The sequence below is a fragment of the Talpa europaea genome, assembly GCF_964194135.1.
Source record: "Talpa europaea genome assembly, chromosome: 12".
Taxonomy (NCBI): domain Eukaryota; kingdom Metazoa; phylum Chordata; class Mammalia; order Eulipotyphla; family Talpidae; genus Talpa; species Talpa europaea.
In genome coordinates this window covers 83,506,355-83,530,945 of record NC_140079.1, presented here as the reverse complement: position 1 = coordinate 83,530,945, position 24,591 = coordinate 83,506,355, and the positions used below count along the sequence as shown (strand labels likewise).

Below are 24,591 nucleotides of genomic sequence, written 5' to 3'. Positions count from 1 at the left end.
TTACCTTAAAATCGCTATTGTAGCTTTTTCTTTGACTGGATCTTTCAAATATGCATGATTTTTTCATGAAAAGTGCAGATTACATTACATAGGTCTTCCAAATATTGGCACTTTTCATGGGACAGTATCAAAACATTGCATTCATTAATATCACCATCTACCACATCTGAAAAGTGTTAATAGTATTGGCACAGTGATTGGATATATTATAGTTCATTGTACTCGTTCCTTTTGAAGTTCAATTGTCCTATTTTTGGCTGGTTGCATCCCCTTCAGGTTAGTTCCTCTGTCCTGGCCTGGGTCATTTCTGATAGAACCCTTACTTTCTGGGACATGGGGTTACCCAGGTTCATCTTCTACTTTTCCTGACCTGGAAGCAACAATTTCTCCCAGGTGCCATATAGTTGTTTTTGTTCCAAGGGAATTCATACTGAAATTTCTATTTTAAATTTAGTTTACAGACTTTTTACTTCTTTCATTTTATTTCTTTTCTCTTTTGTTGAAAATTTGGTTTTTAATAGCAATAACATAATTACCTTAGTTTCCTTTATTCTATAGTAATATATCCCAAATAACCGCCCCAATATTATTACAGCCCCAATATTATAACAAGATCGATAAATACAGTGTAAGATTAATTTATAATTTCTTGTCAGATTATACCAAATTAGGAATATGAAATCCAAATATTGTCATGTGAAATAAGTGTGTGGTTATGCCATTAATTTAATAAAGACATTTGCCTCTTTATTTTTGAGTTACAGAGAATTGGCTTTATTTTGTTTTATAATTTTGCTCTTCAGTTATGTAAAATATAAGGACAAAATTAAAGCTGAAAATATTCCCTCACCATTCTCCCTCCCTCCTTCTACACATAAACCATTGTTAATGGTTTTTGGTTTAACTTTCCTTATTTTATATAAAAGCAACTATGTAATATATAAAAAATGGATTTTTTTAAAACCCTTCTTTCTTACCTAAAAGGTACTACAGTCTTATGCCCCTTGCTTTACTCACCAGTACAACCTGGTGCTCACAGCAACCCACAGATTTTTCTCTTTCCTTTTTAAGACTGCCCAGTATACCATTTTCTGTAGTACCAGAGTTGATTCAGTTATTCCATATTTCTGCCCAAGGTATCCTTAGCGTAGATTTCTGGAACTGAGAATGATGAATCAGATGGTAAATACTTCATTACAAAGTGTTGAATTCCCCTCCTTGGTGGTTGTACTATTTTGCTTTCTCACCAGTTACATACATGAGTATCTGTTTCCTGCCCAGGCTCACTAAGAAAAAATGTTGTGAAACGGATTTTTCTGTTTGCTTTTGCTTTCTCCACTGTTCTCAAAAGTGTTTCATGTGTCAGTCTTTTCCTTTAATTCTTCTACATTTTGAGTCATACATAAGGAAGTTTCCCCCCACATTTTCTAGTTCTTGGATGGTTTCTTTTTTCATGTTTAGCTTTCACATAAATTTTAAATTTACTCTCAGATAACTCTTTAAGTTACTAAACTATGTTGCTGAAAAGATGACTATTAATATTAGAGTTCTTCTATGTTTATAGAAATAAATTCTAAATGGATTATGGCATCTTTACTGAAGTTGCATCTGTGTGTATGGTTTTTTTGTTCCTCAGCATGAAGACTTTTTGCTTGCCCTGCAGATGAATGAGGAACAGTATCAAAAGGTAATTTGACATTTCACCTAATTCATTTATTATGGGCATTTTCATGGATTGTTTTCTTTTACTACATTTCCTTGGCATTTTTGGTGACATATTCTTTCCATGCTGTATATGCTAAGTTTGTGCTTTGCCAAAATACAGTGAGAACATGAATCTGTATAGTCACTCTCAATACCAGACTGGATCAGAATTGATGGGAAGATAATAATAGAAATATTCCAGTTAAGGAAGGAATTATGCTCAGTGAAATAAGTCAGAAGGAAAAAGAAAAGTATCAGAAGGTTTCACTTATAAGAGAAACAGAGGGAAACCAAACAAGGGATTGGGGGTGGGAAGAGATAAGACAAAACTAGCAAGCAAACTATAAATCAGAGACCCTGGGGGGTAGGGAAGGTGATTAAAACAGGCAGGAAGAACACAGGAGACTATGGTGATGGTTCATGGGTGACTTGGTGGTGGGAATTTTATGGGGGCTATATCTGAGAGGAGAAATCAAACATTGTACAAAAATGAACAATGATGGGGCCTTCCTGGTGGCGCAGCAGTTAAAGCCTCAGCACTATAAAGCTATGGCCAGCCACTGTGACATGAGTTAAATCCCTGGCCAGGGAGCTAGCACACATGGCACAGCAGACCTCTCCTGTCTTACCCACTGCTCCCCTCAGCAGTGCATTTCAGTAGATCCACCTGTACTGCTCCCCACTCTGATGAATCCTCTCTTCCCCTCACATCTGGCCTACACCCCAGTTCTGGTATGCATAAATAAATAAAAATAAATCTCTTTTAAAAAATGAACAATGATGGGGGGAGGGGGTGTGTGTGTGTGTAAATATATTTTTTAAAAAGAAATGCTCTAGGGCCTCCCTGGTGACGCAAGGGGTTAAGCACAGCACTGTAAAGCTGTCTGCAGCATCTGCAGCAGGAGTTCCATCCCCCGGCCAGCCAGGGAGCTACCCACATGGAGCAGCAGACCTCTCCTGACTCACTCGCTGCTCCCCTCAGCAGTGTATTTCAGTCAGTGTGCCTTTTTTGTTCCCCACTCTGTCTCTGGTAAATCTTCTCACCCCCCCCCCCCACACACCTCTGGCCAGTTCTTGTATGCATAAATTAATAATTTTTTTTTAAGATTTATTTATTTATACAAGCACTGGGTACAGTCAGAAGCACAGGAGGATGAGAGAATTCACCAGAGCCAGAGTGGGGAACAGAACAGGCAGACTGACAAAATACTCTGCTGAGGGGAGTAGCAGGTGTGGCAGGAGAGGTCTATGCGCCATATGGGACCCTCACCTGCGGCCAGGGATCGAACCAGCACTGCAGAGGCTGCGGGCAGCTTGGCAGCCCAGCGCTCAGCTGCTGCGCCACCAGAGGAGGCCCAATAAATAAATCTTTTTTAAAAAGAAAAAAGAAATGTTCCATTTAAATGCCTGAAATTCGTTGGATATACTTTTAAGAGGAAAGCTTAAAACTCAGATATCACTTAGTCAGAAGAGAGAGAGAAGGAAAGCTGTGTCTAACCTCAGGACCAGATGAATTTTGTACAGTGTCTGCTGAAATGGATTGATGACTGGATAATGACTGCCATTAATAAAGAGTCGATTTCCCAGTACTCACAGTACTCGAAGTTGCTGCTTTAGTTAGCTTCAGTAATTCATTGCATTAAAGTTTGGACCACATAGGGCCTCCCCGGTGGCGCAGCGGTTGAGCTCTGGGTTGCGAAGCTGCCCGCAGCCTCTGCAGCGCCGGTTCGATCCCCGGCTGCTCCCCGGCCACTGGAGGAGGATCCCACATGGCGCGCAGACCTCTCTTGCCGCCCGCTGCTCCCCTCAGCAGTGTGCCTCAGTCCTTCTGCCTGCTCTGCTCCCCACTCTGGCTCTGGTGAATTCTCTCACCCTCCCGTGCTTCTGACTCTACCCAGTGCTTGTATAAATAAATAAATAAATCTTTTTTAAAAAAAAAAAAAAATTATAAAGTTTGGACCACGACACAATCCCCTCATGTGCCCATCTTCTAACAAGAACAAAATCGCTTTTGAAGCTTTTTGTATAATATCCCTCCTGCCCTTTGTCACTGATTTTTATAATCATATTATCATCTGATTACAGATAGTTCTGCTGGCACCATGGAACCATGCAGAGAATGGGGTGGGAAGGAACAAAGAAAATCTCACTGTCATGATGTATTTCATATTTGTGTTAACATCTTGAGCCAGATTTACACAGCAGAAAACAACTCGTTACTATATGGCTTCTAGGAATTGCTTTTACCTCGGTGTATTTGGGCATGGGGGAATATGAGACATGACTGTCCCCTCTACTTGACTGTAGAGAATTTCCTGTGTGTTTCTGATGACCTGCAGGATGGCCAGTTGATTGAGTGCCGCTGCTGCTATGGGGAATTTCCATTTGAGGAGCTTACACAGTGTGCAGATGCGCACTTGTTCTGCAAAGAGTGCCTCATCAGATATGCCCAGGAGGCAGTGTTTGGATCTGGAAAGGTAAGAACCGTGTTAATATGTCCATGCATAGGAAACATTTCAGAGTGAGGAGACCACATTAATAGACAAGGTTAAATGTCTTTACTAAGACAAGCAAACATGCATAATTCCTATGCACTTTTCCAGTTTGTGTGATTATATTGCTTCTGAGCATTGCAGATTTCTTTTCAGGGAATGGGATAATTCTTCCATGCCTCCGTGTGTAGCTCCACAGGAGCACTTACTTCTTTTTTTTTTTCTTTTTTTTTTTTTGTGGGACCCTCGCCAGCAGCCAGGGAATGAACTGGTGCTACAGAGGCTGCATGCAGCCTCGCAGCCCAGCGCTCAACCACTGCGCTATCAGGGGAGGCCCCAGCATGCACTTCTTTACTCCTGTTTATAACAGAAGTGTAGAATGAGCTCAAAAAGAGAGAACCTATCCGTCTTTGAATGCATCAGAGTATATTAGTATGTTTTTACTAAAAATTCTTGAAAGATTTTATAGTTGAAGTGAATAGCTATTTTATACAAGATAATATTTCTCTTCAAAGTCAGTTTCTCTTGCCACCAGAATAATACAGTATGTCTTAGCACTTACAAATCAAAATTGCTTTTTTGGGCCTCCCTGGTGGCACAAGTGGTTGAGCACAGCACTGTGAAGCTCTCCACAGCCTCTACAGCGCAGGTTCGATCCCGGCTGGCCGGCAAGATACCCACATGGCGCAGCAGATCTCTCCTGTCTTGCCCGCTGCTCCCCTCAGCAGTATATTTCAGTCAGTCTGCCTGTTCTGTTCCCTGCTCTGTCTCTGGTGAATCCTCTCACCCTCCCTGCATATCTGGCCTGTACCCCAGTTCTTGTATAAATAAATCTTTTGCTTTTTCAAATCAAATCAAATATTCAAATCACTTGGCATCAATTATTCTAAAGTCATTTGTTGTTTAGTCAAAGATTAAGTACTAAACATGAGTAGACTGTGATAGGCAGAATAACATGCCCCACCTACCCCACCTTACCCCCACTCCAGATATCCATGTTTTGATTCCTGGAACCTGTGAATATGTTACCTCACATGGAAAAGGGAAATGGGCTACTAATTAAATGATCTTAAAATAGGGAGATTACCCTGGGCTGTCCAAGTGGACCAGTGTAATCATACAGGTCCTCAAAAATGGACAAGAGGCAGAAGAGAAGATCAGAGTGATGTGGTATGAGAAGGACTCAACCTAGAATCAAGTCCAGAGACCTCTGGTCTACCTCTTCCAGAGACTACTGTTAGACTCATGACTCCAACTGAAGGGGTAGGAACTGGAAGTTTTATAAACAAACCACCTTTTCTTTCTTAGTTTATCTTGCTATTAGTCCCATTACCTCCCACCACTCACCTTTGTCTTTTTTTTTTTTTTTTAAGATTTATTTATTTATTTATACAAGCACTGGGTACAGTCAGAAGCATGGGAGGGTGAGAGAATTCACCAGAGCAGGGAGAAGAACAGGCAGACTGACAAAGTACACTGCTGAGGGGAGCAGCAGGTATGGCAGGGGAGATCTGCGCGCCATGTGGGACCCTCACTGGAGGCCGGGCATTGAACCAGCACTGCAGAGGCTGCGGGCAGCTTTGCAGCCCAGCGCTCAACCGCTGCGCCACCAGAGAGGCCCTCACCTTTGTCTTCTAAGGGGTCTAGACCAACCGCTTTCCCAAGTCTGTAGAGGAATCAACTTGCTTCTCATGAGTGTCTCCTTTTCAGACATAGCTGTGACACTCCTCTCTTCTGCTAAGCCATTTACTCTTCCTCATCTGCTTTCTGTCTTCATGTATTGTGATAGGGACTGACTGAAGTCCTCTTGTGGCACTGTGTTTTTATATCATTGTGTCCTTGTTTTGGGGTGTGGCATTTTAGAGGAGAGGAAAGCGAAAGATTTCACATCTCAAAAGTCTGTGTTCTTAACCAATGTTTATTTACTTCCCCTTGAAAAGTGCATTTAGCTACTGAGTCTTTTTGTTTTTCTGAAAACTTGATTGAATTGTCCTGTTTTTTTTTTTTTTTTTTTTTCCTTTGCCTCCTTACCTTATTCTAGTCAGAGCTCAGCTGCATGGAAGGCAGCTGCACATGTTCATTTCCAACCAGTGAACTGGAAAAGGTGCTTCCCCAGACCATCTTGTATAAATACTATGAGCGAAAAGCCGAAGAAGAAGTTGCTGCAGCCTACGCTGATGAGCTTGTCAGGTGAGTGCTCAGATTTGGAGAGTGTCATCTGTCAGTTTGTCCCCCATTAGGAAGACTTTAATCAGATGATGAAATGAAAATTCTGTAATGAAGGTCTATCTTTTGGGATTTCTGGCATTTCTTATTGAGGAATGAAAGGGTAACTTTATGAATGGAAAAATCTGCAGCTCACATTTACCTACATTCCTTGGCACCTCTTATCATTTGGGTTATAGGTTTAAATCATTGTGCATGGGTTGGAGGCAAAGTGACATGTGCAAGTTCTTAGAAAGAGGTTATCTATTATTCAGTGGTTTGCACTGAGGCATGACCTCAGTGCACCTGCATTTCCTGGTAAAAACACATAAAAAGGAGACCCTTGCTCCATGTTTTAATAAAAACTAAGGAATAAAAAAAGGAACATAGCTCTTCAGCCGAAATTTCATCTTTGTATGAACAGCCCCATAGAACCAATTCAGGCTTTAATATTCTGAATAATATTCCTTCTGCCCTTTTGACTCTAGGTGCCCCTCCTGTAGCTTTCCTGCTTTGTTGGATAGTGATGTGAAGAGGTTCAGTTGTCCTAATCCTCGCTGCCGAAAGGTAGGGAGGCAAATTTTTTTCTAGATTTATGTTCGAATTATGTTATTATTGACTATCCTAATGGCCTCAATGTCTGCTGGTTATTTACATGCTGACCCATGAAAAGGATTTGAATGCTTTCCTTTTCATGAAAGCAAGTGATGGTCCATTGTGAATGGTGATTGACATGTCTACAGAGATGGAGGCAATTTGTGGAACTCCAGTCACAAAGCTCTGGACCCTGTTTAATGCCGTCTTCATATAAGGGCAGATGCAATAATAAATAACAGTTAATTGTGCAGGAGTGTTGTACATTGTCTAATTGTTATATGAATGTCCAGTATTTGTTTTTATCATTCTGACTTGCTTTGCTGCCTGTAATTTTTGTCAAATTCTCTCCATTTTATTGAAAACGGCTGTATTTCATCCTTTATTTTTGAGTATTATAATCTTCCATGGTATGTATTTATCAGTATTTTTGGGTACAGGCCAGATGCGCAAGAGGGTGAGAGGATTCACCAGAGACACAATGGGGAACAGAACAGTCAGACTGACGAAATACACTGCTGAGGGGAGCAGCGGGAAAGACAGGCGTCGTCTGCCACGCCATGTGGGATTCTCACTGGTCAGCCGGGATTGAACCGGCACTGCAGAGGCTGTAGACAGCTTCACAACGCTGCACTTCACCACCTGCGCCACCAGGGGAGGTCCTATATCAGTATTTTTAAATCCATTCCTCCATTGAAGGAGATGTAGGCTGCTTTCATGTCTGAGCTATCATAAATAATGCTGCAACGGGGCCTACCCAGTGGCGCAATGGTTGAGCACAGCACTGTGAGGCTGTCCGCAGCTTCTACAGCGTGGTTTCGATTCCCAGCTAGCCAGGGAGATACCCACATGGTGCGGCAGACCTCTCCTGTCGCGCCCACTGCTCCCCTCAGCAGTGCTTTTGGTCTGTCTGCCTGTTCTGCTCCCCACTCTGTCTCTGGTGAATCCTCTCACCCTCCCGTGCCTCTGGCCTGTACCCCAGCAACTGTATTAAAAAAAAAAAAAAAAACTTTAAAAAAAAAAGATTTGGAAAAAAAATAAAATGCTGCTGCGAATATTGTAGAACACGTGGGTTGTTTGGTTGATGGTTTCACATTCTGTAGATAAACGCTCAAGAGTGGGATTGCCAGGTTGCCCAATATTTCTATTTTTAATTTTTTAAGGTAAATCCAGATTGCTTTCACTAGTTCACATTCCCACCAACAGTGAAATAGTGTTCTTTTACTCTGGTTCTTTTTGATCTTTTCACAGATATAAAGTGGTATCTCATTCTAGGGTCAATCTGTATCTCTCTTACTAGGAGTGACATTTTTTCATAGGCCTTTAGGCCTTCTGGATATCCATTTTAATGAGTTGTCTGTTCATATCTGCTTCCCATTTGTTAAATGGGTGATTTGTGGGGTTTTGTTGTGGAATTATGAGTTTTTATATACCTTGGGTATTAATCCCTTATCAGTTATATATTTTATAATTTATATCATAATTTTCATTTGCCTGAAGGTATTTTTTAATTTCTGCTTTCATTTCCTCTTTTATGCACTCGCCATTAAGCAGCCTGTTTAATCTCCATGTATTCATAGTTTTTTCTGTTTTTCTTTTTTTTCTTAAAGTTGAAAAAAAAAAGAACTGGGGTGTAGGCCAGAGGTGGGGTTGGGGGTAAGGGGATTCACCAGAGACAGAGGGGGGAGCAGAACAGGCAGAACTGGCTAAGGGGAGTAGCAGGTGAGACAGAAAGGGTCTGCTGCACCATATGTGGGTTAGCTCCCTGGCTGACCATAGCGGTGGTAGAATTTAGACCTAATCCCTAGGCCACCAGCAAGGCCCTGTATGCAGCAGTTTTTATTTTTTTTTTTAATTTTTTTTTCAAAGATTTATTTATTTACTTATTTATACAAGCACTGGGTACAGTCAGAAGTGCAGGCGGGCGAGAGAATTCACCAGAGCCAGAGCGGGGAGCAGAACAGGCAGACCGACGAAGCACACTGCTGAGGGGAGCAGCGGGCGGCAGGAGAGGTCTGCGTGCCATGTGGGACCCTTGCCCTGCGGCCAGGGATCAAACCAGCGCTGCAGAGGCTGTGGGCAGCTTCTCAACCCAGCGCTGAACCCCTACGCCACCAGGGAGGCCCCTGCAGCAGTTTTTAAATGGCATGTTCTATAGACCTGTTTGGTCTAACTCATTTAAAGCTGTTGTTTCCTTATTTACACTTTGTCTTGTTGATCTGTCTCTTGTTGTAAGTGGGATATTTCTTGTTGTAAGTGGGATATTCTTGTTGTAAGTGGGATATTGTCTCTTGTTGTAAGTGGGAAATATTTGGGATATTTCTCAAGTTTTGTTATTGTTTTATGTATCTTCGTGCATATGTGTTTGTACGTGCCACTCCTTGTATAATACCCTTAATTATAGTACAGCATCCTTCTTCATCTCTTTTTACTTTTCTTAATTGCGATTCTATTTTATCAAATGTAAGTATAGCTTCTAGTGTTGTTTTTGTTTTGTTTTGTTTTTCCATTTGCTTGTATAACTGCCCTTCCACCTCTAATTCGAAGTCTGTGCTTGTCTTTGTTGGTAAGGTGAGTTTCTCGTAAGCAGCAGCTCGTTGGGCTTTGTTTTGAAATCCATTCAGCCATTCTCAATTTTTTGACTGAGTTCAAGCCATTTACATTTAAGGTGACTGAGATACCTATATTGAGATACAGGTGTTTATTGTCATTTTTGTTATGTTTTTGTTGTTTGTCTTGTCTTTATTTTTTTGAGGGCTTCCTATTATGTTTTGCGTAGGTTCCCTTTCTGTTGTCTTGTGTGCTACTTCTGTTATTTTTGTTTGAGGGCTCTCTTGAGGTTAATATATGATGGACTGTGTGATTCTTGGGCAGTCTGGCCTCTGGCTGGTTCTCCTCCATGGTAAGTAACTTAGGTGTCTTTTGCCTCAATTTTCATTCTTCTGTTACTTTATAATAACTCATTTAGGATGTCTTTCATAGGCAACTTGATGTTGATAAGTTCGTTTTGTTTTTGCTTTTCAGTGAAGTTCCTTTCCCTTCTTCTACCTTGATTTTAATCTTACTGGGTGAAGGATTCTTGGCTGGGGGTAATTTCTTTAAGTACTTTGACTATCTCTTTCCAGTCCCTTTGTGAGCTCTGTACCTGTTGAAGAATCTGCTGATAGTCCCATTAGTTATAGATTACCCTTTTTTCCTTGATATTTTTAGTATTCTGTACTAAACTGAATAGTATTCTGAACTTACTGGTTCTAAACAGCTTTACTGTTAGGTGTCTTGGTATATGTCTATCTAGTATTATTTTGTTTGGAACTCTTTGGGAGTTGGGATCACAACTTCTGGTTCATTTCCCCAAATGAGTGGTTTTCAGTGATTTTGTGTGTGTGTGTTAACTAATTAAAAAAATTTTTTCTTACATCATAGTAGTCCCACAGTTCTCCCACCACCTTATCACCCCAGTGATTATTTCTTTAAGTAGGTTTTCTGTGTGTTTCTCTTTTTCTTCTTCTGGGATCCCAGTAAATGGATAGACTCTCTCTTTAAGTTGTCCCAGTGAGCTCTTACACTTTCATCTTTTTCTCTAGCTTCTTCTGTTCTTGTGTTCTCTAGTATTGTGTTTTCAAATTCATTAATTCTCTCCATCTGCTATTAGGCTCTCAACTGTACTTTTTAAATCAGGTGTAGTGTTTAACTCCATTATTTCTGAATGTAGCTGCCTCATTTTCATTGTCTTTATTCTGTTGTTTTATATCCTCCATTGGCTTTATATTTTACCTTTTTAAAAAAAAAAAAAAAGGTTTATTTGTTTATGCATACAAGAGCTGGGGCACAGGCCAGAGATGTGGGCGGCGGGGGGGTGGGTCGGGTTGGGGGTGGTGAGAGGATCCATCAGAGACAGTGTGGGGAACAGAACCGGCAGACTGACTGAAACATACTGCTGAGGGGAGCAGGGGATGAGACAGGAGAGGTCTGCTGCGCTATGTGGGTCACCTCCCTGACCGGCTAGGGATCGAACTCGTGCTGCAGAGACTGCGGACCCTTCCTTCATAGTGTGGTGCTTAACCCCTTGCACCACCAGGGAGGCCCTGTTTTACTTTTTTTTTTTTTAATTCCATCAGTGTTGTCAGGACTGTTATCCTAATTCCCCTCTGTCGTGCTGCACAGCTCTAAGGCAGGGTTCCTTTCAGAATTTTTTTTTGTCCTGATATTTGTACTGTGTTCTTCCATCTCCTCATTTGTTAAGTTTGTATGGAGTTGTCCTTGGAGTAGTCAAAGACTGGTACCAGTGAGGGGTAGTAGATACAAAAAAAAAGTCAGGGGCAATAGATATCGAAGGATCGCTTCCTGTAGACTCAGGAATTTGAAATTCTTGTTGTAAAGTGTTTCTTTGAGTGGGGTGAGGGTGGCCAGTGTTTCAGATATTTCAGAATAGGATAAGTGGTAGTAGGTGTTTGGGCTGTCTCAGCCTGGGATTGGGGTGGCAGGTGCTCCCAATATCTCCACTGGACTTCAGTAGTAGTCTCTTCTGTAAGGAGACTACAGAGTGCTCTGAGCGGATTCAGGCTGCAGCTGTTCTGTGTTAAGAATCTCAAATTCAAGCCGGTAGTCCTCCTATCTCTCTGCTCTCCCACAATGCACTCTCTAACCTAAGTGGCTGCTCTTGCATCCCCTTACCCAGTGCAGTGCCAGGTCTCCGGAGCCCCATACTGATATGTGACCAAGTCAATAGCTATAAGGTCCGTTACATAGCAGCCACTCCTCTCTCTTGTGAGTACTGCCCCATTATTACATAACAAAACTCATCTGGAGTTTTTCCTACCCTTTTTAGATATGCTGATGCTCCTATTATGCACACTGGTAATCACTTTTTCCCTCAGGGGTTTTTGGCTTTGTTTTATATCAGTTTTGTTGTGCAGGTCTGGAGAGGGCAAGCCTGGGGCATTCAATGCTGCCATCCAGCCAGGCTCCCAACAGAAGATTCACTTTAAGGGCACACATTAGCTGAAAGTGAAAGGGTAGAAGAAGGTTTTCCATGCAAGTCGAGCTAAAGAATTGTGGGATAGCCATACTTACATCACTCAAAATAGTCTTTTTTTTTAAAGATTTATTTATTTATGCATATAAGATCTGGGGTACAGGCCAGAGGTGTGGGGGATGAGAGGATTCACCAGAGATAGTGGGAAGCAGAACAGGCGGATTGACTGAAGTATGCTGCTGAGGGGAGCAGCGGGCAAGTCAGGAGAAGTCTGCTGCACCATGTGAGTTGCTCCCTGGCTGGCCAGGGATCGAACTCGTGCTGCAGTGGCTGCAGACTGCTTCATAGGTTGCTTCTTAACCCCTTGCGCCACCAGGGAGGCCCACACAAAATAGTCTAATAGTCTAAGTAAAAAACTGTCATAAAAGATAAGGACATTATATAATGATAAAAGGATTAATGCACCAGGAAGATATAACAAGTACAAATATGTATTCATCCAGTATCAGAGTACCCAAACATATGAAGCAAAAGCTGACAGATCTAAAAGGGGAAATAGATAGCAGTGCAATATCAGGAGACTTTAATACTCTTCAACAAATGGTGCTGGGAAAGTTGAATAGCCACATGCAAAGAAATGAAATTGGGATGTTATCTTTATACTGTATACAACAAAAATCAACCCAAAAAGACATGAATATATGATGTGAAACTATAAAACTCCTACAAGAAAACATGGATGAAAGTTTCATAAAATTGGGCTTAGCAGTGATTTTATGGATATGGCAATAAAAGCACCAGCAACAAAAATAAATAGGTATCTGTAAGCACTTGGAAAAATGAAAACCGTGTAAATTATTAGTGGGAATGTAAAATGGTACAGACACAATGGAAAATAGTATGGAGGGTCCTCAAAACATTAAAAATGAAACTGTTATGTGATCTAACAACCTCAATTCTGGGTCTTTATTCCAAAAATTTGAAAACCAAATCTTGATGTGATACTTGCACTTCCATATTCGTTGCAGCATCAGTCATAATAGTCAAGGCGATGGAAACAACCTAATGTTCTTCAGTGGATGCATACATAGAGAAAACATGGTTTGTCCATACAGTGGAATTATTCAGTGTTTTAAGAGGAGATTTTTTAAATTATATATATATTTTATATCATTCTTCCTTTTTGTACAATGTATTATGCTTTCTCCTCTCAGTTGTACTCCCTGTAAAATTCCCACCACCAATTCACCCGTACACCATCACCATAGTCCCTTGTGCTCTTTCCTCTCATTTTGATCCCTCTCCCCTGCCTTCCCTGAAGAATGTCTCTGATTTGTAGTTGTCTGTTAATTTTGGTTTTCAATTTATTGTAATTTTTTTCCTATTCCCTTATTTGGTTCCCCTACATTCCTCCTGTAAATGAAACCATATGATATTTTTCTTTTTCTTTCTGGCTTATTTCACTGAGCATAACCCCTTCCAGCTCCATCCATGCTGCTCTGAATGGCATGAGCTTCTCTTTTTTGATTGCTGAGTAATATTCCATTATTTACACACACACACCCCACATCTTCTTGATCCAGTCATCTGTTTTTGAGCATTTGGATTGTTTCCATAATCTTACCTATTGTAAATAGTGCTTCAGTAAGCATAGGGGTGCAGGTATCCTTTTGAATAAATGTTTTTGTGTCCTTTGGGTAGATTCCTAGGAGTGGAACTGCTCTGTCCTATGGAAGCTCCATTTTTAGTAGTTTGAGGAACCTCCACACAGCTTTCCATAGTGGTTGGACCAATTTGCATTCCCACCAGCAGTGTAGGAGAGTTCCTTTTTTTCTACATCCTCACCAACATTTATTATTTCCTGTTTTTTTTAAAATGTGCCATTCTCACTGGTGTAAGGCGGTGGTATCTCCTTGTGGTTTTGATTTGCATTTCCCTGATTACAAGTGATGTTGAACATATACCTGTTGGCTATTTGTATTTCCTCTTTGGAGAAGTATCTTTTCAGCTCTTCTGCCTTTTTTTTTTTTTTTTTAAGATTTATTTACACATTCAAGAGCTGGGGTACAGGCCAGAGATGCGGAGGGTGAGAGGATTCACCAGAGACAGTGGGGAACAGAACAGGCAGATTGACCAAAGTACACTGCTGAGGGGCGCAGCAGGCGAGTCAGAAGAGATCTGCTGCGCCATGTGGATTGCTCCCCAGCCAGCCAGGGATCAAACTTGTTCTGCAGAGGCTGCAGATTGCTTTATGGTGCAGTGTTTAACCCCTTGCGCCACCAGGGAGGCCCTCTTTTGCCTATTTTTTGAGTGGATTGTTTACTTTTTTGTTGTTGAGTCATGTTGAGTCATCATGTCAGCTCTTTCTAGGTCTTTGTGATCAGTCCCTTATCAGTAGTATTGTGTGCAAAAATTTTCTCCCGATCAGTAGGGTATTTCTTTGTTTTGGTTAATGTCTCTTTTGCTGTATAGAAGCTTTCTAGTTTGATGTAGTTCCAGCTGTTCATCTTTTCCTTCACTTTCTTTGCTTTGGGGGATGTGTCTTTAAAGGTGTTACTGAGATGTATGTCATGTAGTGTTTTGCCTATATTTTCCCCTATATATTTTATGGTTTCATGTCTTATGTCCAATTCTTTAATCCATTTTGAGTTGTTTTTTGTGCATGGTCTAGCTTCATTCTTTTGTATGTAGCAGTCCAGTTTTCCCAGCACCATTTATTGAACAAACTGTCCTTGTTCTGTTGCATATTCTTTGCTCCTTTTGCAAGGATTCGTTGCCCATAAATATATGGGTTTATTTCTGGGTTTTCTATCAGATTCCATTGGTCTGTATGTCTGTTTTTGTTCCAGTACCATGCAGCTTTAATTATTATGGCTTTGTAGTATAGTTTGAAGTCTGGGAATGTGATACCCATTCTCCTAAAAAGGAGGAAATCTTGTCATGCCACAACATGGATGAACCTTGAGGACATTTTACTAAGTGAATTAAGTCAAGCACAAAAAATATTGTATGATTCTATTTACAGAAGATCTCTAAAGTAAAGGCAGAAAAGTAAAATGGTGGTTGCCAAGAATGGGGGGAAGAGGAAACAGATGATTGTTGTGCCGTAGATGTAGAATTTCAGTCAGGCAAGACACAGAAGCTCTAAAGGTCTGCTATAAAACAGTGCATATATAGTTAACAGTATTGTACACTTAAAAATGTGTTAATGGGGTAGATTTCATGTTACTTGTTTTTGTTTTTGTTTTTAACCACAGTTAAAGGGAGAGAAGCCACAATTCACTCTTTACCCCCAAAGATGGACTTGACAAAGGTGTGAAATAACTAGTGTCTGTTTTGAGTGACTTGTTCCAACAGCATAACCTAGCATGTCCTTAATGATACAGATCATGGGAACCAAAACCAACTATGGGGGTAGAGAAAAGGAGGAGATTTGAAAGATAAGTCAGAGATTTCATTTGGATTAGAAGGTGATACTCTGAATGTGAGGGTGGGGAGAAGTCCAGGTGACTCACTTCTTCAGTTTGGGCCACTAAGTGGTTGATGATGCTATTACATAAAATTGGAAATGAAGTAGAAAAAGATTCCCAGAGAGAAGATGATTAATTCTGTTTTAGACATCTTAAGTTTTGAGGGTGGGAGTATTCAGTATGCACATGCTTTCCTAATGACTGGACCCTAGTAGGTACTCATTATTATTTGATATGTGAGTAAGGTGAGGAACGCGATGAAAGATGTAGGCTGCAGAAAGATTTTAGAGTGAAGAGCAAGAAGCCTTGAAAGGAAGAAGACTGGGAACAGTCAGAGGATGGGAACACAGTAGAAAGTCAGGAATTCCCCTCCCCCGCCCCCGCAGGGCTATCTAGGAAATTAGGGCACAGCTGTTATTAGGATGCTAGTAGCATTTTGATAGTAATCACATTAAATCTGTACATGGATTTTAGGAAATTATTGACTTAAAAATGTTGAATACTGCTATCTAAGTACATTCTGTGTCTATTGATGCACAGTTTTTTATGTCCCACAGTTTCACATTTAAGAATGGCATTATCCATTGGGTATGCTTCAGGATTTGTGGGTAATAGCATTCACATTCTAGACTCAGTTTCTACTCTTAGAGTAAAGCCTGCAAGTATTTGGTCCACCATGGAAAATCAAGTGAGTGGTGAAGTGCCACTAGGTGGCACTGATACTCCATAGGAAAAGTTTTTCTCTTAGGCATTTCAAAAATATGTGTCAGCAAAACACTGTCTTGTAAGTAGAATTGACAATTCTTTAAGGCTTAGTACCAAGGCAAACTACTGCATACATTCAGAATAACATCAAGGATGTCAGTGTTGTGAGAACATATGCTTTTTACCTTTTTACTACCTATTCTTCTTAGGACATTCCATCTCTTCAGAAAGATGGCTAAACCAGCCATTAATCCCTGAAGATTGCTCATGTTTAAGAAATGAGCTGCCCGTTAATTTTTGCCATGTGAAACGAAGGGCATCTGATTCTTCATGGTACTGTCTTTGTCAGTAATCTAAGCTGTCCTTAGATTTCTAGGAACTTGTTACTCTAAAATAAGGCATTGTATTAATGCATTATCTGGAGGAGGGCTTGAATGCCAGGGATCCTTCCTCTGAAATCCCTGAAGAGTAAGACACTGTAGCTTTGATGAAATGGGGAGAGTCTTTGTTTCGGTGATACAACTGAGTGCTTTTGTCAAGGTTTTCAGCACCCTGTGTGTTCTCAGATAAAGGATTGGTAGGTTTGTTACTAGCGTGCTGCTTTTACAAATGAATTGGATGTGTTTTGGGACCACTGAATATTAGATAAAAGGAGGCTTTAAAACTATGCTTCTGGAATATTTATTCTCCAGGTCAGAAATTTTCCTTGTTGAGTCTCTTTCTGCCTTTCTAGAACCATAACTTTGCTCCATAAACTCAGAGGTATATAAGTAGAGCTTCCTGGAAAGATGCTAGTGCCCCAAGGCTTAAGCATTTGAATTAAAGTATTAAGGGAGGAGACGATCAGGTGGACTTTTAATGAGATTTCAGTGGGACCTGAGAATGTGAATGTATGTTGTGTAGCCTCTGATTTTCTCCCACTCTTCACTCACATTTATTTTTATTTATCTTTCTCTACTGCCAACTCTCTTCCCTCCATACTCACCTTCTTTCACCCTATGCAGTCCTATCCTTTGTAGCATTCAGTATTATTGACTCTACAACAGTGAAATACAACCAAAATTCACATCTGCAATGAAGCCATTTGTTGCTTAAAAAAAAAAATAAATAAACAGACTGCAGCCGCCTACATTAACTGAATGATTGCGTGGAGGGAATGTAAATGAGTCTGGACCAGCTGTCAGTGCCAGGGTGACTCCAGCTGTGACAGTAGATGGTTGGCACTTATTAGCAGCACTGTAATTTGAGGCACAGCAAGTCAGCTGACTCTTGTGCTGAGCACAGGACTATACATTGATCTGGATATGAATGAAGCTTGATCCTCTTGTTCCCACTATCAGGGAGGACCTTTTTTCAGGAAGTAACATTGACAGGAATCAAACGTCTGAGTAGCAAAGGATTTTTAAGCCCCCAAATGAGGGCTCATTTACTGGCATGGAAGTCAGTACTGCATAATGCAAGTACACTCTGGATGGTGCGGGAATTTTGCCCAGAGATTCAGCCTGCCTCCCTGCCTCTCCCAAGGTGTGCTGCTTCCTTCAGAGCCTATGGGTTCCATCTGATTAGCTTGACACCTTGGGCCACAGTGCAATGTTGGTGTGTCCAGGAAGGGCCCCTCACAGAGCCCTCGTCATCTGTGGGCCCCCAAAGCCATCCTGTGAGGTTAACACTGAGGTGTGAAGACTATAATGGTCACTTGTATAGAGCTGAGACCTCACAGGAGGCCTCACTGTCCCAAACGCAGTCCCTGAGTGGATTCCGGGCCTCATCTCTAGGTGCTCCATCCTCCCATCAAGCAATGAGCAGAACTGGAGTCATAGCACTGAGGTTTCAGTATTTAACTCTTTTCTCTTAATGTGTTTTCAGTTTTCACTTTTTAAAAATTTCCCATAAATAAGAACAGACACACAAACCAATGGAATCGAATAGAAAATCCAGAAATAAACCCACAGATTTATGGTCAACTAATAATTTGACAAAGGAACAAAGAATATGCAGTGAAGCAAAGAAAGTTTGTTCAATAAAAGATGCTGGGAAAACTGGGTTGCTACATGCAAAAGAGTGAAGCTTGACCACTACCTCACACCATGCACAAAAACCAACTCAAAATGGATTAAAGAACTAGACATAAGACCTGAAACCATAAAATACATAGAAGGAAATATAGGCGAAACATGACATGCACCTCAAAGACATCTTTACAGACATATCACCCAAAGCAGTGATAGTGAAGGCAAAGATAAACAGCTGGGACTACATCAAATTAAAGAGTTTCTGCACAGCAAAAGAGACAATAACCAAAACAAAGAGAAACCCCACCGACCAGGAGAAAATTTTTGCACACAACACTAACAATAAAGGACTGATCACAAAAATCTACAAAGAGCTGATGAGACTCAACAAAAACAAAGAAAATAATCCAGTCAAAAAATGGGCAGAAGTGGGCCTCCCCGGTGGCGCAGCAGTTGAGCGCTGGGCTGCGAAGCTGCCCGCAGCCTCTGCAGCACCGGTTCTATCCCCGGCCACCGGCAAGTGTCCCACATGGCGCGCAGACCTCTCCTGCCGCCTTCTGCTCCCCTCAGCAGTGTACTTCGTCACTCTGCCTGTTCTACTCTCTGCTCTGGCTCTGGTGAATTCTCTCACCCTCCCGCGCCTCTGACTGTACCCAGTGCTTGTATAAATGAATTAACAAATCTTTTAAAAAAAAATGGGCAGAAGAGCTAAAAAGAAACTTCTCTGAAGAAGAAATGCAAATGGCTGTCAGGCATATGAAAAAATGTTCAGCATCACTTGTAATCAGGGAAATGCAAATCAAAACTACAATGAGATACCATCTCACACCAGTGAGAATGGCACATATTAAAAAAACTAGCAACAACAATGTTGGCGAGGATGGGAGTGCACTGCTGGTGGGAGTGCAAACTGGTCCAACCTCTATGGAGAGCTGTGTGGAGATTTCTGGACCTACTAAACATAGAGCTTCCATATGATCCGGCAATTCCACTCCTAGGTATTTACCCAAATGACACAGAAACAGTAATCCCAAAGGGCACCTGCACCCCTATGTTTATGGCAGCACTATTTACCATAGCTAAGCTATGGAAGCAACCCAAATGCCCAAAAATAGATGACTGGATCAAGAAGATGTGGTATATATACACAATGGAATATTACTCAGCAATCAAAAAAGATAAACACATGCAGTTTGCAGCAACATGGATGGAGCTAGAAGGGATCATGCTCAGCGAAATAAGTCAGAAAGAAAAAGAAAAATACCGGATGGTCTCACTCATAGCAGGAATTTAGAAAACCTAAATAAGAGGCCAGGAGAAAGACTAATCAATACAAAGTAAAAATCAAAATCAACAAGCAACTATAAACCAGAGACACACTATTGGGGGGAGGGGAGAAGGGGTGGGGAAAGGAAGGACTAGAGTCAAAATAAGGAGGGGGTTGCAATTGTATGGGGAATATAGCCAAAATGAAAATGCATACGTTGTGCAAAGATGAAAAAAGATGTAAGAATTATATAAAATATTTTTTAAAAAAATAAAAAAAAATAATTTACTCAATAAATAAATAAAAATTTCCCATAGTAAGCATCATCATGAATCTGTTCACCATAGACATCTCAATCCTTGAAAAATTTTTGCTGATGATTGCACACACTTTCTTACCTGAAATTTGAACACATCAAACACTCTGAGGAAAGAACCTAGTTCTTTCGGCGGTTATGGGGGGAGGGGTGGCTCAGGTTTCCAAGAACAAAAAAAAAAGCAACAAACAGCAAGTATTATAACTTCCCTTCCCAATAAAATTCAGATCGATAAGATACCTCCTGTTTTTCACGATGCTTATTTAAAACGGAGATGGCTAGCCAAAATAGGGAAAGACAAAGATATATCAATACCTATGTTAAACTAAAACATCAACGTGAATAAAACATTTTTTTCCCTTCATCTCTACCAAAATAGTTTTTATTTCTGTATATCATCCTATTTACCCCTTGATAGCAGGCATGAGGTAGCTGCCTCTCCCTCTTACCCTACCTTGAAGGAGACTAGAGGACTGCTAAGTGGGCCTTGTGGGATACCACCATGCCTGCTCCCTCCTAAGTGCTTAATGCAGCCCCTCAGATTTCTCCCCTTCACAGCCTCGGAGTTTGACTTCTGACTTTCATCAGTTAAGTGGAATGCTTTTCAGCGCCTAGGTGACCCAGACAGGCTGCATTTTCAGTATGAACTTGGAGATGCCTATGAATATGGTAGGAACCTGGGCCCCCAGTAGCTGGGCTTTGCCCTTCCTTGCCCCCAGAGAACTTGTGCTGCTTCCTCAACCAGTGAAGCTGCTTTAGAGGATTAAAATGGTTTACCTTCCAGGAGACAAATCATGGCGCTTCTGTTCAAAATAAAGAGACTACATTTCACCTTTGAGACAGGTACTTTTGTTGGACTTCATCAATAAGTTACGTGTTTTGAGAGTTCTTTTGAAGACATCCTGTGAGGAGTGTTGGTGTGTTGCCATGGTCCAGTGCTGTGCTGTATGACAGAAGGCTGTAAATATCAAAGAAATCCGTGACTGTCGCTTACATTGCAGCTGAGGAGACAGTGTTGCATAGTGGTTAAGACATGGGACTTTAACACTAAATCTGTTCATACTTTAATTCCAGCTCTTCCACTTCTTGACTTTCTGACCTAGGGTAAATACGTCATCTCCCTAAGCCATGTTTTCTTTGTTAAATGAGAACAATGGTACCTACCTCATAGAGTTCTTGTGAAAAGTAAAATTGCATATCATTATAGCTCAATTAAGCTGAGGTGGGTGGTGTAAGTCAATTAAGCTGAGGTGGTAAATGACATGAAGTAGGTGAAGTACTCACCCCAGTGCCTGGCACTTTCTGAGTCAGTAAACATAGCTGCCTGTGTGAGGAAGGTGGAGACTGCTGCAACTGTGTGCAGTGTTGTGCAGACGCAGGTGAGGAAAGGAATTCCTAGAAAGGGGGAACTTCTCCCAGGTTTGTAAAATCTGCTGCCACAGAAGCATGAGTTCCCTAGAGCGGGTAGGTGTAAAAGTCCAGGGGACGGAGAAGATGACTCCTCGCTTACCTTAGGTTTTTTTTTTTTTTTTTTTTTTTTTTTTTTTTATCCATTCCTTACTAGCACACTATAATGGGAAAGGACTTTGATTTTTGAAGCCAAACAATTTTGCTAACCAATACATTCTGTGAGAAATGACATCTTCTCTTTAGCCCACATTGTTCAAGTTCACAGAAATAGCCCAGATACTGCCCTGGGGTGGCGATGTGCCTAAAGAAGGCTGCCTGTGCATTTTCTCTCCACTTCTCTGCTCCCTGCTTCATCCCCTCCCAGGTTTCTCATTGATTTCTTATCTCTATGCTGGAGATATGGTATAGAAAGGACTTAGATACAAACCAAAAAAATCATAGTACATTTTCCTGAAGAACTTAGAATTGGTCTCAAAGTCTGTCCCCATGACTCATTGGTAATGTTTTTAGTCTTTCCCATGGCGCTGACCTTTGAGTCTGGCTCTCCCACCTGCCCCAGTGTAGCAGTCAGGGCTGGAGGTCAGACTGCTTGCTTTTTACTGTCCTTATAGCAGAAGGACATCTCTCCTTGTCTCTTTTTTGCTGCTGTTTTGGCCTCTACTAAAATATGCTGTCTATAGCGTGGTGGATGTAATGCTTAAAGAAAAGGACTCTGGATTTTGAGTGGGTTTGTATGGGTACTTTATTAAAATAGAAGCATTGACCTTTTTTTAAGGTTTTTGTGGCCACTGTTAGCCAATATTTATCAGATTCATCAGTCTAACACTGTTCACAAACCATATGGGGAACATAAGCTTTTGAGTGCCTCTCTTTCTGGAAACCACACACTGTTTAGTGCCTTTATGTGTTTGTTGAAATAACTTAATGATATTTCTCTGTGCCTTTGGCTTAATCAAAGGAGATGTACTTTGATTCAGAGCCTTTAGAAATCTCTCATTAAAAATTCCTTGAGAATTACTATCTATAAAATGGTTTTTTATAGAGAGTCATTTGCCTCATTTTTGTCTTTACACTAACTGTGTGTTACTGGGTATTGCATCTTAATTTGCTGTAGTAATTCTCATTGTGATGTCCTTGAAGGTAGAGCGTGTGTGTGTGTGTGTGTGTGTGTGTGTGTGTGTGTGTGTGTGTGTGTGTGTTTGGAGTCTAGAGCAATGATGTCCCCTCTTTGCATTCTCAGCACAGAGCACTGCAGTTTCCAGGTTTTCAGCCTTCCAGGTAGAAGAGAAAATGTTGCTATGGTAATAACACAAGCATGAAAACACCCTATATCCCCATGGGTGTCTGTGTCAGGGAGGAGGAATGTGAGCAAGGGAAGTGGTAGCAAAGAGGAATATTCAAAACATCTAGCAGAATCGGGAGTGAAACCTAGGCTAAAGCTGTCACCATGGGTGGAGTTTCTCCTGTTTACTATTGGATTCAAGGTCATTTTCCAATTGATATGTGGTCGCTAAAAAATTTAAATGGTCTTTTATTCTCCAGTGTCTTCTCTGACTTTTAGACAAACACACAGAGAATGTGGAGGGTCTCTGTCACTTCTCTTTCCCAGAGCCACATGCCTTGTCACAGACTGGTTAAAAAACGTGGCCGCTGCCCATTCCTAAGTGGGATCAGCCACCGAGCCACAACCCATTGCCCTTCTTCTCAGTATAACAGGCTTAGGCAGTAACCACTGCTATCTCTTTTGAAACCAAATGGCATCTGCGGTCTCTATGTCAGCATTAGTATGTGATAGTTGTTCTTTGAGAAGATGAACTGAGAAAGACCTTGATAACAGCTCTGAGAAACTAAGTCTAGTATACTGAGGTTGGGCAGATGTACACAAAAGCGATTTGGAAGTTTGACATCATGATTAAAACAGGTAGAATCAAGGTACCTGCCACTAGAGCTCTTACCAGATTGTGGGGGCTTTCCACTCAGTCACACAGCTAACAGATGGCAACTTCAGGAGTTAGATCCAGGACTTTTTTACTTATTGTTTGTGTGGGTTGGTTTCAAGAGTCCTTGTATTTTGGAGCTACACAGCAAAATATTTACAAATGAAATGATGTGTCATCTGGGATTTACTTCAAAATTATACTGAGAGAGTAGACTGTATAAGGTAAGATTGGCCACAAGTTCATAATTATTAAACCTGAATGATGGGCACATGGGGTTCATAAATTTTTTTTTAAAGATTTATTTATTTATTTATACAAGCACTGGGTACAGTCAGAAGGTGAGGATGAGAGAATTCACCAGAGCCAGAGCGGGGAGCAGAGCAGGCAGAAGGACCAAAGTACACTGCTGAGGGGAGCAGCGGGCCGCAGGAGAGGTCCGCGCGCCATGTGGGACCCTCCTCCAGTGGCCGGGGAGCAGCTGGGGATCGAACCGGCACCGCGGAGGCCTCGGGCAGCTTCGCAACCCAGCGCTCAACCGCTGCGCCACCAGGGAGGCCCGGGGTTCATAATATTACCTACTTTTATATATATTTAATATTTTTCATGATAAAAAGTAATTTTAAAAGAACACCAAAATAACTAGGGGTCTGATTGAATTGAGATATATCTATGCTCTTACCTACTTTGCTTTGCTCCTTTGAGGGTGCTTTGCTCTTAGAAACTGGAAAGACCCTTACTCAATTGTTACATTTGTGGCATGGTCACTTTTTTGAAAGATGAAGACAATGCCAGCAGCTATTTGTGGGATGATTACAGAGCTAGTCATCCTGGAGACTCCAGAATATGTTTTTGCATATTCTTCTAGAAGTGATTGCAGATTCTTCTAGAAACCTGGCGTTTTCCAACCTGTGTGAAAAAACAGACTCCAGCTACCTGGAATCCAAGATGGATGTTAGACCATAATGTGACCAGTGAAGAGGTGCAGAGGGGGAAAGGTAGAAGAGGAGTACTGAACTGAGACTGTCTCTGGAAGAACTCTCCTTCTCTGTGATGACTTCTAGCATGTGATCCAGTCTTGAAGCCAGGAGAGAGACTAGATGGCCTCTCTAGTTCCTTCTATCCAAAATCCATGGTTTCTAGAATACTGAGGTTTTTCAAATTGGCATTGGACTTGATTTTCAAAAAGAAATTGGCTAAGAAAATTCTCAGATCAAATCCTCTAGCCTCATAAAAGCACTTTCAGTCTTATTCCCCATCAGAAGTTCATATGAAAAAAGCATTTTAAGTTTCAAAAGCTTTCTGCGTCTGAGAAACTGATCCAGATTCTATCCCACAGAGTGAGATCACAGTTTTTCTTCTCTTGTCTTTAACTACAGCTTGTACTTTTGCCTTTCTCTCCCCTCTTTCATCAGATTTTGCTGCTAAAAACTTCCTGATACCACAACCCTCTAAATTCCAAGTCTCTCTCAAATTCCGTAAAACCTCCTTTTCTCCCCCTGAG

At 41.2% G+C, this 24,591-nt stretch overlaps 1 protein-coding gene across 2 annotated transcripts in view; it reads left to right on the top strand.

The window, feature by feature from the left end:
* Positions 1-24,591, top strand: part of RNF216 (ring finger protein 216) — a gene marked incomplete at both ends in the record, with an annotated part of 128,260 nt that overhangs the window by 31,819 nt on the left and 71,850 nt on the right. For both annotated transcript variants that reach the window (XM_084250890.1, XM_084250889.1), the window contains 4 exons: positions 1,637-1,687; positions 4,044-4,181; positions 6,238-6,386; positions 6,890-6,968. In XM_084250890.1, coding sequence (XP_084107016.1) covers positions 1,637-1,687; positions 4,044-4,181; positions 6,238-6,386; positions 6,890-6,968 — 417 coding nt within the window. The remainder of the gene's footprint in view (positions 1-1,636; positions 1,688-4,043; positions 4,182-6,237; positions 6,387-6,889; positions 6,969-24,591) is intronic.